Source organism: Equus caballus, chromosome 13 (genome assembly GCF_041296265.1).
Source record: "Equus caballus isolate H_3958 breed thoroughbred chromosome 13, TB-T2T, whole genome shotgun sequence".
Taxonomy (NCBI): domain Eukaryota; kingdom Metazoa; phylum Chordata; class Mammalia; order Perissodactyla; family Equidae; genus Equus; species Equus caballus.
In genome coordinates this window covers 53,860,695-53,879,879 of record NC_091696.1, presented here as the reverse complement: position 1 = coordinate 53,879,879, position 19,185 = coordinate 53,860,695, and the positions used below count along the sequence as shown (strand labels likewise).

Below are 19,185 nucleotides of genomic sequence, written 5' to 3'. Positions count from 1 at the left end.
CTGACTCCGCTTGTGGGAGACAGGTCTGCGTCCGAGAGCACAGCCTCCAGCCTCAGTGCACAGGGTCCGCCTGCAGCGGGGGCTCCACCGGCTCCAGGGAAGGGAGGCAGCCTGGGGCTGCAAGGGAGCTGCGGGCTGGGCAGGCAGGACTGGGGCGGGGCACGTCTCCGAGTGTCGGGGGAAATGTGACAGTGTATCCACGGGCCCTGTCCCACTGTCACCTGCCAGTCACTCTAAGGACAGGATGCAAGGTGGGTCCACCTGACTGAGGGACTCCATAGGGAGGTGTGCCTGACAGTGCTGTGTTCTGGGCAATTGTGAGCAGCAGGCCAGGGGCCTGAAGGACCTCCCCGACAGCCCCCAGCCAGAAACCAGAAAGGAGGAGGCAGCCCTGGTCCAGTTAGTGGCAGCTAAAACGCTCCCGGTCCATTTATTGGCCACATGGGGTGGTCGTCAAGAGACTGGTTAGCAGGTAATCACGGGAAGTAGTGTAATAAATGCCCGGAAGGACGAGCGGTTCAACAGCAGTGAACAAGGCACAAGAGGTCTGTGTTCAGGAAACGGGACCCCACACGGCTTGTCGGTGGAGTCCCGTGGCCTGTGAGGCTCGGGGTGGACAGTCTGCCTGGCTCCGGCCTGCGGGAGCATGCAGCCCCCAGTGCCCCGGCCAGCTCAGTGGAGCTGAGCGTCCAGCTCGTACTTCTCACAGAACTTGTCGGTGAAAGGGATGCAGGTGAGGAACTCGCACCACTCGCAGCGCACAGGGTAGAAGTAGAAGAGGACCACCAGGCCAGCCAGGAGGCCCAGGAAGACCGCCTGAAAGACGATGATCTGGCAGCGCTTGCGGTACAGGTCGAACTTGCCGAAGCTGATGTAGGGCAGGAAGGCAAAGGAGAGGAAGAGGCCGCTGATGAAGCCTGAGATATGGGCGAAGTTGTCGATCCAGGGCAGCAGCCCAAAGGTGAAGAGGAAGAGCACCACGGCCAAGAGCTTGAAGAAGGCACGCCAGGGCCGCGCCAGGATCTGCCAGCTCTGGAAGAGCTCCACGAAGAGGCAGGCGAGGATGCCAAACTGCGAGCCGGCTGGGCCCACCTGGGGGAGGCAGTGTGGGTGGCTGTGAGGTGGCAGCGCTGTGCAGGCCCCCAGGGACCCAGAGCCTCATGTCCCCGTCTCACTTCCCATGGCCCAGACACATCAGGGTTAAGAAGCCAAATGGAGATGCTCCAGGGCTGGGCACTGGAGGGACCCAAACAGTGCTGGCTGTGGATCCAGTTCATGCTGGGCAGCAGGTGCACATGGGGGTCCCCACCCTGGGGGCAGCCTTACCTCTGCCCGGTACGGCAGGAAAATGGCACTGGCCAGGTTACCGGTGACGCCACTCAGCAGGTAGATGATGGCTATGCGGTGCCAGCCTGCCAGCTTCTCCAGATCCCGCAGGACAGTCATCTGGAAGCAGATGGACACCAGGCAGTGCAGGATCCTGTGGGCGCATGGGGGGCACTCAGCAGGGAAGGCCGCCCTTCCACTACCCCCAGCCAGCCACTCCTGGGGTCCCTGAGACCACCCACTCCACTCATCCCTGCTCAGCCCTTGTGGTATCACTTGCCCAGCGTGCAAGAAGAGGGACAGCCACAGGCGGTAGAACTGGTCGGGCACCTCGGGGTTGAGGAAGGGCAGGAGCCCACACACGTCATCCATGCAGTGCACCTGTGCAGAGTGGCTGGTCAGCACCCGCCGTGGCTGAGGGGAGAGCAGGAGGGACACAGCCTGGAGGCCTACCTGAGAGCAGAGTGTGGCCTCCTCGTGGAAGTAGCCCCTCATGAAGTCACAGTACTCCCGGGAGGTGATCTCGCATCTGGAAGGTCAGGCCAGGGTTGGGAGGGATTGCCAGCGAGGACTGCTGGGTCCACGGGCAGAAAGCCCTGACTATACCCAGGCCCAGGTTGCAGCCCTCCTCACCCACCTCTCTTGGCCCTCACCCCACACCCCATGGTATCTTGGGTCATTTTGGGACTTGGTAAGGGAGCAGGGCACAGCCCCAGGGCAGTGCTGTGTGCCCAGGACCAGCCGCACACGCACGCAGAGGCGCCCCTACCTGCCCTTGGTGCCAATGCAGCAGGGCCGGCCTGTGATGACACAGTCCATGTGTGGGTGGTTGGTGTGGTTCCCAGCACTGTTTTTGGTGCAGATCTGGGTCACAAATAGGATGAGTGGGGTCAGGGCCCCCCCAAGCCTGAGCCCCACACCATGCCTGGGGGTTGAGGGAAAGAGGAACAGGCTCCTAGGGTAGGAAATGACTTCAGGCTGCCGCACCCTGAGCCTCAATCGGGCCCTCTGTCATTCGACCTCCCAGTCTCCACCTGGTCTCCTGCTCTGACTACCTGCTCAGAGGCAAGTGATGGTGGCTGGGCAGACGGGGCAAAGCCCAGGGGCATAGCATCTGGAAACACAGGGTGGTCCCACAATGGGGACCTCTCTGGCATCACTAACAGGTGAGGTGTGGAGTCCCCCCATATGACAAGGGTGACCCCCCAACAGCCGCCCCACCGCGACTCACTGGCCACTTGGTGATGTCATCTGGCCACTCATGGGGGTCCTCAGAGGAGGGCTCATCACACACCCTGCATGACCCAGTATGTGGTCAGACCCTGCTTTGTGTCCTGGGCATTGGCACCCTCCGCCCAAGTCGACAACAAAGGGAGCAGCTACACCCTCTTCCCCCCCCTCCCCAGGGAGATGTGGACAAAGGGAGGCAAGGGAGGGGCCAGCAGGACTGACCTGGGGTCCTGGTGGCAGACAGAGCCAAACTGTCTCTTGTGGCCAGCAAGGTCTGGGGCACTGGGATGGAGGGGCCACTTCACCCACACTGCCAGTGTGGACTGCGGGAGGACATGGAGTCAGCCTCAGGTCAGAGCCCACCCCTCACCCAGTACAGTCTCCAGGAGGCAGGGATCAAAACCAAAACCACTGAGACCTCCCTCTGGCCCTCCAACCCAACCTCTGGCTTTGCACTCCAGAAATGTGTGTGCATGTTGGGAGATTCTGCTATAGGCTCAAGAGCATAATTCCTATTGGCTTAAAACTAAAAACAACCTGTAGCCAACATCGGAACTGGCATAAACTATGGCACCTCCACATGTAATATAAACTTGGATGAGTCTCTTTTTTTAATTGTTTAGTGGAAAAAATGAGGCAATACCACTTATGTAAGACACATGCACAAAAACAAGTCAGACACGTGCAGAAAGAGCACGCCCAAATCAAAGACACACGACCACGGTGTATGTGGGCGGAGAGGACACGGAGTTGGGGGCTAAGAAAGAATGAATGCGACCCGAGGGGCCTGGCACAGACAGATGGTTTAAGGCGCCGAGAACCAGGGTAAAAGATAACTCAACCCCTCCACGTGAAGCCCCAAAGTGACCGCAAGCACACGCGGTGCAGACGAGGGCGCGAGTCGCGGGCGGGGGCACGCACCGAGCACTCCTCCTCCGAGGTCTGCACACAGCCGGACCGGTCGTTGCGCACGCAGCAGGCCGAGTGCTTCTCGCGCTCACGCGCAGCCCGGATGAAACTATGCACCTGCGGGTCCTGGCGCATGCAGGGCGAGAACTTGGCACCCAGGTGAATGAGAGCCTCCTGCGGGCAGGGTGAGCGGGATGTGCAGCTGCGGCCCCCGCCCGCCAGCCCAGCGTCCCCTCCCGCCAGCACCTAGGCCCCGCCCCGCCAGGCCCCGCCCTCACCGAGCTGGGCCCGATCCAGAAGTTCTCCTGCTGCACATACTTGACATTCTCATACACCCCGCGGTTCCGCAGCACCTGGGAGATTGGGGAGAGCGAGTGAACGGAGCCCACTCGGGTCCCCTCTTCCAGAGCGCGGCGGGAGGGAGTCCAGAAAGGCCAGACTCCAGGGGTCTGGGCCCAGGAAGGGCGCCGGGGCTCACCGAGTCCACCGTCTCATGCTGCGAGAAGCCCACGGGTGCGATGCCATAGATGCACACGGCCAGAATGGTGACGAGCGAGTGCACGAAGGTGAGCCAGTAGGTGAAGAAGGGCCTACGGGTCGCAGCGTCAACGGAGAGGGCATCCCCAACCAGGAGCCCCGCCCCCATCCCCCAGCCTGGCCCGCCCCAAGCCGCATCCCCAAGCCGCATCCCCCGACAGCCTACCTGTGGTCGTCCATGTCCTCGATCTGGCGTTTGACATAGCTGTCGATGCGCTTGCGGTAGGTGCGGTTGGTTAGCCGCCCCACCATGCCCAGCCCATACGGCCGCTTCTCCCTGGCAAAGAACTTGCGCACCGGCATCGCGATGCGCTGGCCCCGCCGCTGTCCCGCCGCGCTCACCACCTCCTGCCGCAGCCGCACCTTGGGCTGCGGGGCGGTCGGGCCACCCTCCTTCTGCTTCCGCCAGCCGCGTTCCAGGGGCCTGGGGGAAGGGGCGCAGTCACCTCCCGCCCCAGACCCCCCACCTGGGCGGGTGAGACCAGGGCGACCTTCAGGCTCTGTCTTGCTCTCCTTTAGCGGTGAAGACACTTTGCACGTCTCTCTGCCTCAGCCTGCTCCTTACCAGTAAAAGAGCCATCTTGAGCCCCTCTGGGTATGGCAGGGAGGGGACCTGACCTACGGGGTTCCCTGGCTTGCCTGCAAGTATTGACCACATCAGTTCCTGCTTCCGGCTGGATTCTGTCCAGCCTGTGGGCTCTGGGATTGTGATCCTGTTCCACAGGTGGGTGGCAGAGACTCGATTGGTGCCCAGCCCCGGGTCCCCCAGCCATCATAGCCAAGCTGAGCTCCCAGTGGAGGAGGGGACCATTCCCTCAGTCCTCCAGGGCATGGTGCCCTAGGGCAGGGCTGGTCCTCACAGCCACAGGCTCCCACACAACCCCTCCCCAACCCCAGCTTCCCCACTGCCATGCTCCCCTCCACCCCCTGCACACTCACAGCATCAGGTGACTGCGCTCCAGCTCACTGCGGTCCAGGGCCCCGCCCGTGAGGTCCCCCTGCTCCGGGGCCTTCTCCCAGTCCTTGAGCGCCGCCTCCGATGGGGACTCGAACACCTCATCTGGGTAGGTGGACAGCTCCTCGTGGAGGACACCTTCCTGAGCAAACACACGTGGTCAGGGTGGGACGCAGGCCAAGGGGTCGCAGGCGAGGCTGCCCAGCTCTTACCCGGGCGAAGAAGGACGTGTCCAGCTCCTCGGGGAAGTCCGCCGTGTCCTCCTCCAGGAAGCTGGCGGGGGTGAAGCTTCGGCGCTGCGCCCGGCGCAATGTACCGTCTCTAACGGAGCGGCCCTGTCAGGGAGGAGGTGAGCATGCAGCGTGGTGGCCAGCTCAGCTCCCCCAGCCCCCAGCCCTGCACTCACCTTCACCAGCGCCGCGGCCGCCCGGAAGCTCATCTTGGCCACCGACTCGCGCTTGCGTCGCCGCGGGAGCCGGCTGAAACCAGAGCGGGAGCTGGAGAAGGAGCAGAGGGAGGCAGCACCCGGCGTGACGGGCGTGTGCGGGGTACTCAGGCCGTCGGCGGTGTCATCCGCCACCCGGAACGCCCGGCCCCGGGCCAGGGGGTCTATGATCTGGCGGATGGGAGGAGATGCAGGCTGTGTCATCGCCACGGAGCTCCTTCCCCACCCTGGACCCCACTGTGGAAAACACAGCTGCTGCTTCTCACTCCCCAGGGGTCCCTGGACAGCTGTGTGGGTAACGCCCGCACCCCACTGCACCCAGAGGGGCCCTCTCCCAGCCTGCAGTGCCTTTACAGGGCCGCTCATCCTGGATGTTCCCCCACCTAGAGGCTGGCACCATAGTACCTGGACCCTGTCCCCTCACCCAGGACCCCCTTCCCAGACAATATCTTAGATACCTTTATGGGACCATCTGACCACCCTCCCAGACCACGAGCTCCGAGAAACCTCCGCTGCTCAGGCTGGCTATGTCCCCAGCCCCAGCCCAGGGGAGCAGGGGGAGAGGCCTGTGGAGACAGTGGCAAGCGGGCATACCTTCTGCATGCCCAGCTGGCATGGCCCCACGTACAGTGGAGGGGGCGTCTCGGTGCTGGTCAGCGACACGTTGTCCTGGCTAGGCAGGTCCAGCTCCCGGATGACCTGGGGCTTCAGCTTCCCATAGCGCTGGCTGCAGTGACGGATGCTCTTGCGCTGCCACTTCTGGGTGCTATCACTGTCCTTGCTCACTCCGAACCAGTCAGCTGTGCCCCTGCCACAGGGGAGGGACTCAGCAGGGGGAAGTCAGATCTCCCCCCTCCCCAGCAGGGGCCTGAGGGGCCCTCTTCCCAGGCAGCATGCCCCACCCCAGGCTCCGGTCACTGCAGGGTCAGGGGTCCCTGTAGCCTGAGTCTAATTAAGAGGATGAGTGGGTTGCAGTCCTGGCTACCCCTGAACAATCAGCCAACTCCAGATTCCCACAGAACCGCAGGCGGCAGGCCTTGCCCAGGTGAGTATGTTACACGGGCCTCCCCCATCCCTGACAGGGGGCTTTTGTGGGGAGACACCGAGTCCAGAGACAGACTCAGAGCTCAGCCCTTCGCTCAGCCAGCCAGAGCTTAGCCCCAGGCACTGCGAAACCTTAGACCCCAAAGAACTCAGGCAGCAGGCGCTGCACGCCCAGGCAGGGTGCCCACAGCCCTCAGACATGCAGAAGCACTGTCAGCACTGGCCATTAGGAGCCCCAGAGAACGCCACAAGCGCTGGCAGCTCCCTAGAGGTCACAAGCCATGCACACACCAGCTGATGCCAACACACTCATGCCCTGCCCACGGTACCTGAGCAGGGACCGAGAGAGAGACCGGCGCTGCGGGAGGGCCCTGGGGGCAGCAGGGGGGCCCAAGAGGGGCAGAGTGTGGACACACCCAAAGCGCACCTGTCGGCTGTTCAGGGGCCAGAGCATTGCGTAGGGGGAGACAGAGAAGGAGAGAGCGAGCGCTGGGGGGAGGCAGAGAAGGGTGGTAGGGGAGAGCAGTTGGTCCTCAGAGCAGGAGAACGACAGGGTGACATGGGGAACAAGATGGAGGAGAAAGCCGAGATGGGAGGGGCTTGGCTGCATTCCCAGCCCCAGTACCCAAAGGGGATCCTGCACATCTGCCTCTGTCCCACCAGCCCCCAGCCCCCAGCCCGTGGAGCAGCCAGGCCAGTGTGGTACCTGCGGATGGTCTGCGTGATGGACGTCTGGCGCTGCAGCACCGGCCGCCGGGGCTCGTGATGAGGCGAGGGGACGTGGGCCGTCTCAGCTGGCATACTCACGCTCCGCAAGAAAGCCTGGCGTCGCAGGGGCTGTGCAACGGGGTCACGGTGAGGGGGCTGCACAGGATGCACCCACAGCCCCTGCTGGCCAGGGCCTACCTGCAGGAAGCTGGGCTCCTCCACTGCCGGGGGCACCACAGCTGGGATGTCCAGCTTCAGCCAGGGTGGCTTCTTGCGCTGCAAGCTGCTCGTGCTGTCCCTGCGGGCCTCGCTCATGGTTCCAGGTGGAGCACGGTGGGCCTAGGGGGTGGCGAGTTATTCAGTAACAATGCTGACAGATCTCTGGGGGTTCACTGGGCACAGAGCCAGGAGGAGGGAGAAGCAGCGATAACCCCACAGCGTGGTCACGGCTCCCATTGCTGACATCCTACTGTGAGCTCAGCACTGACTCACTGAGTTCCTGCCTCGTTCATCCTGACAGACACCGCCAGGCACAAACTAGGTCCTCAGATGACACAAACTCATGTGACAATATCTGAGCACCTACACTCCTGGGTGACTGGGACACACCGGCGGGGCAACAAGGAAACCAAAATGGATGAAACCCCCAAATCCCTGCCCTCCTGGAGCCCACAGTCCAGACGCACGCAAACCTATAAGTCAGTTAGAAGACGCCAAGTGTGACAGGGAAAAAACAGCACGTGACAGTTGCCAGGGGCAGTGATGTCTCCCTGCAAGGTGACATCTGAGCAAAGGCTTAAAAGAGGTGACGGAGCAAGCCAGGCTGGGGGCAACCTGGCACAGAGAACAGCCAGGGTGGAGGCCAGAGTGAGCACGAGGGCAGGGGCTGGTGGAGGGGCTCACCCAGTCTGTACAGGGGGCAAACCTCAAGCCTGTCTGGCCCAGGCCTCCACTCTCAACCACTGTGCCATCTCTCAGGACAGAGGGCCCGCCACGCCCAGGACAGGGTGCCTGACAGGCCATCTCAACAGGAGAGGCCACTGGGCTTCCCGGGTGAGAGCTGCTCCGTGAAACCGCCTGGGCACAGAGCTGCTGTGACCTCCAGGGGGCGCCACGTGCCCAGGAACAGCACCAAGGTGGCGTACCGCCACCCTGTGCATCTGAGACCCAACCCCAGACCCATCACCCTGGCACAGGGGCAGGGCCCAGGACTCAGCAGAGGCCAGGGTGTGATGGGGGCCACCACTGCCTGGCCATGTGACCACGGCCTCCTTGGAACTCTATTTCTCCATTTACAAAATGTCACTTTCAGGGCAGATCTGGCTGCCCCTCCCCAAAGAAAGACCACGAGGAGTCTGCAAACAAGGAAATCCAAGATTGGAAGGGTGCCCTGACCACAGAGGGGCACATGGAGCAGGCAGTGGCTGAGCAATGCTTGGAGGGCAGAGACCCCAAAATTCCTCAGCCTCCTCCAAGAGCTTCAGACCCCAACAGACTGAACTGCGGGGTCAGTAACCCACCCACTAACACCCTGGACACGGCTCACAGCTGCTCCTGTCCCTACACAGACCAGGGACATGCCCAGGACACTACTCACAGCTTCTGTTGGCCCTGTGCCAATCAGGGAGCAGCCCAGAACCCAGCTCACAGGTCCTAATATATTGCCCTATATTGACCGAGGACTGGGCCAGGATGTGGCTGGCAGCTCCTACCAGCCCTATCCAAAACAGGGCTGAGCCCAGGATACCATCGACAGTTCCTAATGGCTCTGTACCGACCAGGACAGGCCCAGCACGCTGCTCACACTCCTTCTGGCTCTGTACTGACCAGGACAGGCCCAGCACGCTGCTCACACTCCTTCTGGCTCTGTACCAACCAGGACAGGCCCAGGACGCTGCTCACACTCCTGCTGGCTCTGTACCGACCAGGACAGGCCCAGCACGCTGCTTGCACTCCTACTGGCTCTGTACCAACCAGGACAGGCCCAGGACGCTGCTCACACTCCTTCTGGCTCTGTACCGACCAGGACAGGCCCAGCACGCTGCTCACACTCCTGCTGGCTCTGCACAGACCAGGATCAGGCCCAGCACGCTGCTTGCACTCCTACTGGCTCTGCACCGACCAGGACAGGCCCAGGACACTGCTCACACTCCTTGTGGCTCTGTACCGACCAGGACAGGCCCAGCACGCTGCTCACACTCCTGCTGGCTCTGCACAGACCAGGATCAGGCCCAGCACGCTGCTTGCACTCCTACTGGCTCTGCACCGACCAGGACAGGCCCAGGACACTGCTCACACTCCTTGTGGCTCTGTACCAACCAGGATCAGGCCCAGCACGCTGCTCACACTCCTACTGGCCCACATTGAATAGGAATAGGCCCAGACTGTTCCTGGTCTGGGAGGGAGTCCTTTGGGGATGCCTGGCTCTTACCCCATCCCTCACATTCCAGTCTCTTCTCTGAGCTATGTACCCAGAGGTCTTTCCATCCACATAGCCCCCTCAGGGCCAAGCCCCTCTCCCCGGCCCTCACCCAGTCTGACCTCAAGGCAAAGGCCAAGGGCAGCATTTGTTCCCACATCACTGGGAATTCCTCTGGGCCTCCTGCCCATGCCGAGCCCCACAACGTGGGGTCAGATGGTGGGTTCCCTGGAGGGGGAGGTGGCAGGCAGGATTGGTAGGGTAGGGTCCGACATGAAGGAATCCTAACTGAGAACTGGATCCCTCTAGGATCTGAACCAGACCAGCCATCAGCATCCAACTCACATGACAAACCCAGCCCAGACCTGTGTGTCCCTTGATACAGCCCAGCAATAGCATCAACAGGTCACAGGTCAGCATCCTGGGAGGGCGGCGGCTTCCTCATCATTGGCCAGCCCTCCCTTCACAGATGATGCAGACTGGAAGATCCCCAGCTGGGAAGGAAATGACTGGGAAGGACAATCTGAGTCTCAAGCAGTAACAGGGGAATTTCAGACACACTGGGGGGTTGGGAAGTATCCAGCACATTGGGAAGCCAGATAGTGCTCAGAGAGAGGCTTCCAGAACCTGCACTGCTGTGACAGCATCCTGAGCCACAGTCAGGTCAGCCCTGCCAGGCAGGGGGATCTGACCCGCAAGATCGTGCTATGCCCTGGAAGGCGTTGAGGGTCAGGGGCCAGACAGGATGGGGACCACTTTAACATCTCCGATGGGGGTGGCTACGCCACCTTCGGTCCACCCATGCCACCCAACAACCACATGTCTCTCGCAGCCTCATATTCTCACCTGGAAAACGAGCCAGTGCTTCTGATGAAGCCATTGCAAGATCCGGAGAGGAACAGGGCCAAGAGTGGCACCTGGGGTCATCACTGGGAATCCGCAGCCTAGGGGCCGGGGGTCAGCATCTCTAGGAGCTCCCCATGCGTGCCCAGTACCTCTGGGTGACACCAGCTGGGAACCTTTGCCAGCTGACTGGCTCACACCACCACACACATCCACGACGCTCCATGGCTCCCACCACCCACCACGGCCTCTCCTCACACCTGGCTCTAACCATGCCCGGCCCCTGCATGTGCATTCTGCCCAACCTCCCACATGTTCAAGGACCCGCAGCCTCAGTCGCGCTGCCCCACCCCTGACAGGTGCTCCGGGACCGGGATTCTCCTGGCACAGCCCAGGAGTTCACCCACGTGTGTGCTGTCCTATCCTGTCGCTGCCAAGTCTGCAGTGCCCAGGACAGGTCTGCCCCGGAGCCACTGATTGGTAAACACTGGTCAGTTTGGAGCACAGGCTAGCAGGGGCTTATCCCCAAGGTCTTGGGTGATGCAGGATCCCTGACGATCACCCGTCATTTGGGTCTGGGAGGAGGAGCTGACCGTATGACTGGGTCAGGGCAGGAACAGCACAGCAAAGAGGTGGGAAGAAAGTGGTGAAAGTGCACAGCGAGCTGGACACCCCCTGGCCCTGCCAGCCTGGGCCCATAGTTCACCCCAAGAACACAAGAGCCGCACAGCTCAGGAGGGAGGCCCAGCTCCCTGCCTGCACACCCAGATCTCCTGGTGTCCTTCACCTCCAGCCAATCCTTCGTGTGTCTGGGGCAGAGGCAGGAGGGTGCCCTGTGGCCCACACGCCGCCAGGAGGCCCAGCCTGCCCTAGTGCTGTGGGCCCCGGCCTGCCCTGCCCCTGTGTATCCAGTTCCCCATCTGGGCCTCAAGTGGGTGGGATTCACAAAGTGGGGGCTCCACAGTGGGCCTCGAGGGTTTGGGGGAGGGGCAGGCCCAGGCCAGACAAAGAGTCTGGGCCAGGGAGGGGCACAGTGTCCGCCCAGAGGAGACAGTGGCTCAGTGTCCAGGCCTCCCCCAGGCGCACAGTGGGCTCTTGTTCCCAGAGAGCTCCTCGGGGGGAGTCCCAACAGCATGTCCGCTCTGCTGAGCCCTCAGTGCAGGGAGAAACCGCAGGCCAGGGAGGGTCGGACCGCCCGGGTCACAGAGCATCTGAGTCACTGGCAACATTCACAACTGCCCACCCGGGGCCCGGCCCCATCAGGAGACACCCAAAGGGGCATCTAGCAGTGAAGTGGGACGTGCCAGCGAAGCAAACATTGCAGGTGAGCCCAGCGGAGGCATGAAATAGCACTGCACCCTCGCTGCCCCCCGGGTGCTCCGAGCAGCTCAGGACAAGCGCGGGGCAAACTCACGATGAGGCCGAGGACAAGGGCCCTGAAGGGTCACAGGACCACTAGGGCTGTGTGAAGTGGCAGCAAGAAGCACGGGAGTGGCCGCAGCCTGGGGGCAGAGGGCTGGATGAGGAGCAGGGGAGTGTCCCACTGACTCAGGTTCCTGTTCTGTGGACGACTGGAGACCCTGAGCGCGAGTGGACACTGTGCATGGTGCAGGAGGGACCAGGAAGCAGGGGCCAGTGCAGAGAGGCCAGGGAGGGAAGAGAGCCTGGCCCAAGATGCAGTGCACAGACCCCGCTCACCTCCACCCCCTGCAGCCCCAGGCAAGCCTCAGTGTCCCCATCTGAAAGTCAGGGGCCACAGCTGCCTGGCACAAGCAGGTGTTCAAGAAGCAGGAGCTGAATCTAACCCAGAAAGGCTAGTGATGCGACCTCCTGTGGGGCTCGCTGAGGAGGGTGGCCACAGAAAGGGCCGGGGACCCGGGTCAGAGGGCCCAGCACGTGTACCACCAGAGCACAGGCCACGGGGGCCAGGGAGGGGACCCTTCAGAGAGGCCCAGGGTGGGACGGTGTGGCCAAGAGGCAGGAGAAGACTGGGGAGAAGGTCTGGCCCACCTGGACAGTGGCCGGGGCCAGTGGCTGGATCCTCAGGCGTGAGCAGCATTCACCACTGCCCCACACACACAGGACAACACTGGCAGGGGGGCTGGAGGCCAAGTGGATGGCCCGGCCTCAGGACCAGACCCTCCAAGTCCAGGCCCTGCCCTGCCCAGGGGACGGCCGACTGCCAAGGTCAGCAGGAGCACTGGGCCCCACCCGTGGACATGTGCCCAGACATGTCCCCAGCTCACCTGAGCACGGTCCCAGGAGAGCTGACTCCTCCAGCCTCCCCACAGCCATGATCTCTAACCCTCAGTCTTTAGTCTCATGCACAACCCCAGGTCTCCCTGGGAGGGGAGATCAGCAGCTGACAGCCTAGAATCCAGGCCTTCTCCACCATGTGCTATTATGCGGCAAAGTGAAAGGCACCAGGCCTCTCTGTGCCTCTTTGCCTCATCTGTAAATGGCATCATGTCGGGAATGATACTAGCCAAGCCCTCAACCTCTAAAACCCTCCCAGCGACCCCTCCACTTTTCTGTGGAAGAAATGAGGTTCGCAGGGGAGCAGGGCAGGCCTGAGACCCGGTTGAGGGTCCATACGGTGCCCTCTGCCAGTGCCCAGGAGGACACATCAGATCCCTGCCTCCTCACGTCACCCAACACCTGCCACCACCCCAAACGAGCATGCACAGGGCCAAGACCAGAACAGGGGGCTTCCTCCTGCGGGAGGCCCTGTGAGAAGCCCTGACAACCGCAGCTGGGCCCTGACCTGGAGAGTGGTACCCCGGACACGAAGGGAACGCCAGCCCTGGGGAGGGGCACTGCCCAAAGGCTCAGAGGGCGCAGACGACCCACAGTCCGGGTACCAGAATCCAAGCCCCTGACCTCACTGGGGCTCACAGGGGCGGACACACCGAGGGTCGGGGAGCCCCAAAGCTCAGAGAGGTCGGAGGGCCTGTCCACGCCACACAATGAAGGGGGTAGGGCCCAGACTGAGCTACAGCAGATGCTGGATGGAAGCAGCCCCTCAAGATGCAGAGGGCACAGGCCCACACCCCATTAGCACACCTGGCCAGAGGCAGATGCCCAGCCTGATCACCAGTCAGAGCCCCCAGAAGTGCCCCTGACTGACCCCACACCCGTGCTCCCTGGTGCCCAGACACCCTCAGGCCTAGCGAACTTCCCAGAACTCACCAGCCACCGGACGGTATCAGAGAGGCCATGGAGGGGAAACCAAGTCCCCGAAGTCCGTTATCAGAGCAGAAATGCCTTCAGTCACCTGACCCTGACTGATCCCACTGACCTATCCCAACCCCTGGGAGGGAGCGGTCCTCTGTGTCCACCTTGCAGATAAGGAAACTGAGGCTCCGAGAGGCCAGTCACCACCTGAGGTCGCTGAGCCTCCAAGGGGTTCAAAGCTTTGGTCTGCGCCTGCCCAGGAGCCGCCAGGGTGGCCCAGGCAGGGGGCAGACCATAGGGTTCCTCAGGCTGTGAGGGCTGTCAGGCCCCTCTGGGACCCTATTCCACCCACTCCACCGGAGCATTTCAGGTCAGAGAAGAGGGCGTCGCCCTCCAACACACGCCACCAGAGAAGAGGCAGAAGCGAAGGAATCTGATCCATGCACAGAAAATCGATCCCGTCACAGACACCGAGGTGGGGGAACCGGAGCTGGTGTGGGGGAGCCCCTCACATGCCAGGAGAGGAGCAATGGGGGTGCCCCGAGCAACAGGTGGAACTGAGGGAGGGCCCCGAAAGGCAGGAGACCCGGGGGATTCCCTCTGAACCAAAGGTACGGCAAGAACACGAGCTCCCAGGGCGGGGATCCATCTGGAACGCACGCTGGGCGGGACGAGGGATGTTGGTCATAGCAATGCTCCAGCTCTGCTGCCCTTGTCAGCCTGTCTGTGTGATGGGAGGCCAGTTGGCCAATCGAGGCTGCTTTGGAGGGGTTGGGAAAGGGCCTGGGGCCTGGCACCTCCCATCGGAGCCCACTCGACTCCTGTGCCCCACTGCCAGCCCTGCCCTGTTGTCAGGGAAAAGGACTCAGCTTGCCCAGAACAACCCCTGGTGGCAGGGGTCTCAGCCTCAGGACCTCTGGGGCCCCAGCCAGCCGTCCTGATCCCCGGCTTCCTCCCACCTCCGGGTGGGGGCTAGGGGGCTGGGGCCGGCTCCATCAGGGTGGGGAGAACCCAGCATCTAGCTGGGCCAAACCTGAAAAGCCAGTTTCATCCTTGAATCTTCTCTGCCAGGAAGTCCCAAGGCGGGGGCCTTCCCGGGCAGAGGGCTAGGGCCTCCAGACCCAGGCCCCGCCCACCCAGACAGACACACACAAACACAACCCCAAGCTGCACACATACAAGAAGGAACTCGGTCAGGACCATCTGGGCCTTGGGCAGGCACAGCTGGGGCACCCCCTGCGCATTCCCCACACAGCCCCAGAGAAGGGCCCCCAGCAGGGCAGACGGCGGGGTCCGCCCCCTGCACCCTAAGCACCCGGGGACCTGCCACCTCCCAGCCAAGAGGCCTGCTCCAAAGCACCTCTAGCGGCCTCAGGCTCAGCCCCGGCCCCTCCCCTTGACCACTGAGCACGGTAGGGCGTCTTCGGGAGTAGCTCCCGGCTCACTGCACTTCCACCGTCTAGAGATGAGGCAGATGGGGCTCGGAAGCGGAAGGGGGATCCGGCCCCCACTGTCAGCTCCACAGCTCCTGCTGTTCCTGCTGATACTATTCCCATCCCCAGTGAGGACGGCTGGGACAGGGGCGATCCCGAAAAGTCCCACCCTCTGAGCCGGAGTTTCGACTTGGAGACACCACCCGCCGGTGGAGGCAGAGAAGGAAAACGTAAGGGGGGAGGGGACAACTCCGAGGAGCCTGGGGACAACCCCCGACTCCGACCGAGCCCTCCCGCTCCCAGGACCCTCAGCTGTTGGGCGGGGGCTGGAGCCAAGCTGTCCGGCCCGGTCAGGCCGCTAGGACGTGCTAATCCGGCCACGGGCTATTTTTGCGCGCGCCGGGTTAGGAATCCGGGGCTGGGCCGCCTGCGCGGGCGGCTCGGGAAACTCCGCGAAGGAAAGTCCGGCCGCCTTGGGCGGGGACTTGCCCGAACCCCGGACCCAGACCCGGACCCGGACCCGGACCCCGAGCCCGGCCCCACTCCGGCGGCCCGAGCGGCTCCGGCCGCGCTGGGCAGAGGACCGGCCCGCGCGCAGCGGATGCAGCCCCGGATCCCGCCCGCCCGCCGCGCCCGCACCCGCACCCGCACCCCTCCCGCCGCGCTCACTCACCGCCGCCCCGCCGGCACCGGGGTCCTCGGGGGTCCTGAGGGCTTCGGGGAGGGGCTGCCGCCGCCGGCCGGGAGGGCGCCCGCGCCGAGTCCCCGCCCGCGCGCCCGCCCGCCCGTCCGGCCCGCCCGCCCCGGAATGCCATGGAGCGAGGGGCGTGCGTGCCGGGGGCGGGCCCGGCCGGAGGGGGCGGCCGCGCTGACTCAGGGCTCAGGAATGCGCACGGCCCGCCCGGCCCGAGCCACCTCCTCCCGGAAGGCCGCTGGGCTCCGCTCTCCCTTGTGCCCGCCCGCGGGGACACCTGTGGCTGGGGTTTGCGAGCGCCTTGGCCAAGGAAGGGAGGGAGGATCCGGTGGCCCGGCTGGAGGGAGCCTGACGGCCGACGACAGTCCAGCTCCTCAGCCACTCCCGGACTCCAGAGTGAGTGCTGGCCTTGTGCTTGAGAAAGGAGGAGGGGTACAGGGAGCGCCCCTGGATCTCCGTAAACGGAACCAGGAGCCTCCTCCAAAGGCCCACACTGGCGACACTCACCCAGCCCCGCATGAGCACTCGCACTTCCGCACATACACCCACACTCATACACACATGCTCACGCGGTCACGCGCTCACACCACGCTCTGTACCCGCTCACACTCATGCTCACTCATATTCACACACATCTACTCACACACAATTGTACACTTCCATGCCCACTCTCACGTTTACACATAGGCACACAACCACAATCGTACACTCCCATTTGTGTGTTTACACACTGATGCACACTTACACTCGCACCCACAACAAAGGCAGGATCAGAGCAGTTATGCCCTCCCCAGGTCCCTGTCTCCCCCCAAATGCCTGCCCTCCCCGGGCACTGGAGGGCCAGGCTGGGCCTGCAGCCCCTGAAACCTGCACACTTTCTGGCCCATCCACTGCCACGGAGGGCTCCTCTCTTGCACTGTCTGAGCTAGACACTAAAGGGCCCATCTGTGCTAGGCTGAGGCTGCTGGTGAGTTTCCCAGCATTCCTCTCTCCTGCCATTGCAGGAGTTGGTGGGTCCCAACCACCCAGAGAAACACCTGGGAGTCGGGGGGGGGGGGGGGGTGGTGACAATGGCAGGGAACAGGCAAGTCTGACCAGCAGCTGTGAGTGGCGGAGGGTCCCAGGCCTCCTCTGGGTAGCTGATACGGTGGTCTCCCTTCTTCCCTTGGAGAAAACAGAACTGGGACCACAGGTCTCCTAAGGACCCTTCCACTGGAGACCAGAACACCTTGGGGCACGTGAGGCCCAGCCCCTCAAGCCTCAGAGGGCCCACAGATGTGTCCTCAGGCCCTTTGCTGGCCTGGGACCTGGTGGCACTGGCCCTCTCTGAACAGTTGCTATGATGGTCAGCAAGCCGTGTCCAGTGTCCTTGTCCTTGGCTACACAGAAAAGAAAGTTGACAACTTGAGGTGGCAGCCAACTTACAGGCAAGGGCAAGGGACGGAATCCTCTGATCGTGTGCTCGTCCATCCCATAGGACAGAGTGGTGGCTGCACATACTGGATCCTCTATGAACACAGGTCTATCAACCCGATCCTTAGGTAGAGGGAGATAATGAAAGCTTTGGAGGGGCTAGAGGGGGTTTTCTTCACTGGGGGGGTGACTACAGATACACTGGGGACACAAGACAAGAGGGAGGCTGCCTGACGCTGATGCTCAGGGCTCCCGCAGCCCAGTAGTACCATCCCTCCCATGCCAGGCCCTCAGCCAGAGATAGGACAGTGTCTCCATGCCTGGCATTCTCCATCCCTGCAAGGGATAAGCAAGCCCCACCCACCCGGATGCCCAGACTGGGCTGTCAGGGCCAGCGGGAGTGTCATCTCTGGAGACCAGGAACTGGGCTCCCCTCCAAAGCATGTCACGGCTGGGCATCCGGTGCTGGCAGATCCTCTCCTGCAGTGGACACTGCAGGGCGCCACCGAGACCTGCTCCATGACCCAGACACTCAGCCCTAACTGCCAGGACCCCTGGCCATAGCTGCCTCACAGATGAGACCCCTCAAGGAGTCACCTTCAGTGACAAGAGCACCCAACACCATGCTCCCTGCCCAGAGAGGGTTGTCTGTGTGTCCAGTGACAGGTAAATGGCTTCCCTTTGTGTTCACTGGGCTACTCCAAAGGTCCCCTCAGGTCTCGAGCTCCAGTGGGGTCCGCAGCAGCCTCTGTCATAAACCCTAGCCTCAGAAGGACAGTGTGAGCCGAGGAGGGTCAACACATGAGTGCTCAGGCCTGGACCCAGTTCACACAGACACAAGCGTGCACACGTGCGCTCTGTCTCATGTCTGCCCCACTGCCCTGTGCTCCAGTGGACAAGCCCCCTACACGGAAACCCAGCTTCTGGTCCCTCTGTTCCCTCTTTACCTGGTTCTGGAGACGCGGAAATCAGCTGCAACTGCCTAGCACGTGGGCAGATGATTGGGGATGGGCTGGTGTCTGGACGGCCCCCATGGCTGCAGACTTCACTCTGGGACTGGAGCGGGTGGGAGCCCTGACCAGCAGGGGTCCTTGCAAGCCACCCGGGCCTCCTCAGCTTGGCTGGCCAGTCCTTGGGCTTTGGGGAGCCTGTGTGGGCCAGGACCAGCCCCCCGCTATTTGGGGAGGAGGCAGAAGTGGGCCAAGCCAGCCAGGGGCCTGAAGTCACTGGCTATTTCTGAGGCAGCTGCCCCTCCCTCTGTCTCAGGGCATGGCAAGGGGGCCCAAAAATACCCGGGCCCAGGGCCCAGCAGCACTGGCAGCACGCTCCAGGAAAGGAGGATGCAGCCCCCACACACCTCCTCCTGCTCCCTCTCCACTCAAGGAGCCTCTGACCCCCCAGCGCCCGTCAGATACCGAGGGCCTAGGAGGCCAGTCAGGATGCCAGAAGCCACCCTGCTGAGAAGCCAAGGCAGGACTCTGACCCGACTCTCCCATCGACTGTGTCAGCCCTCCCTACGTTAGACAGGACACTGAGCCAGTGAGCTGGGTGCCCTGGGACAGTGCTGTGCTGGAACTTGGCCTCTGTGGCTGGTAGAGCCCCTGTCCTTTCTCTCAAGGCCGCCGAGACTGACGGCCCCACTGCAGGCCGTGAGCCCTCCCTGCAGGGCACAGAGCAGCCCACCCCAACGCTGACCCCTTTCAAAGCATCGAGGGTGTCCTCACCTCCATCTTCCATTGGCATCCTCCAATAAGCCTCTCCCAGCCCGGCAGCAGGCACGTGGACGGAGGCGGCCCACGCCCCTCCTGCCCAGCACCACCTTCTGTCCCTCAGCCCGCCTGCCGGCCCTGCAGGCCACAGTGGGAATGCTCAGCCCACCACTTCCAGCCTGTGGTGGGGCCTCAGACCACAAACCAGGAAGTGGGGGGTGGGGGGGGTGCAGGGGTTGCGCAAGCCCCGGCACTCAGGCCCGAACATCTGGAGAAGTGGGTTGCTGGCGCCGGCCCTGCCTCCTCCTCCTGGGAGCCAGGGCTGCCCTCCTGGCCTCTCTCTCCT

At 63.1% G+C, this 19,185-nt stretch overlaps 1 protein-coding gene across 14 annotated transcripts; it reads right to left on the bottom strand.

The window, feature by feature from the left end:
* Window positions 1–395: 395 nt before the first annotated feature.
* Window positions 396–19,054, bottom strand: RHBDF1 (rhomboid 5 homolog 1). 14 transcript variants are annotated; one of them, XM_070232548.1, is made up of 19 exons: window positions 18,855–19,040; window positions 18,078–18,278; window positions 7,353–7,493; window positions 7,153–7,283; window positions 5,997–6,210; window positions 5,364–5,573; window positions 5,170–5,292; window positions 4,942–5,099; window positions 4,169–4,426; window positions 3,944–4,055; window positions 3,744–3,818; window positions 3,478–3,639; window positions 2,779–2,879; window positions 2,558–2,621; window positions 2,096–2,190; window positions 1,780–1,855; window positions 1,607–1,707; window positions 1,327–1,480; window positions 396–1,092 (listed from the first exon to the last, which is right to left on the bottom strand). In XM_070232548.1, the coding sequence occupies exons 3-19, from the start codon at window positions 7,467–7,469 to the stop codon at window positions 673–675; spliced, it is 2,571 nt and encodes an 856-aa protein (XP_070088649.1). In that variant the 5' UTR covers window positions 7,470–7,493; window positions 18,078–18,278; window positions 18,855–19,040; the 3' UTR covers window positions 396–672. The 14 variants fall into 14 exon arrangements, with proteins under 14 accessions (XP_070088649.1, XP_070088645.1, XP_070088647.1 ...); XM_070232544.1 differs by lacking the exon at window positions 18,078–18,278 and adding an exon at window positions 6,776–6,880 and having other exon boundaries at window positions 18,855–18,993; XM_070232546.1 differs by lacking the exon at window positions 18,855–19,040 and adding an exon at window positions 6,776–6,880.
* Window positions 19,055–19,185: the final 131 nt, after the last annotated feature.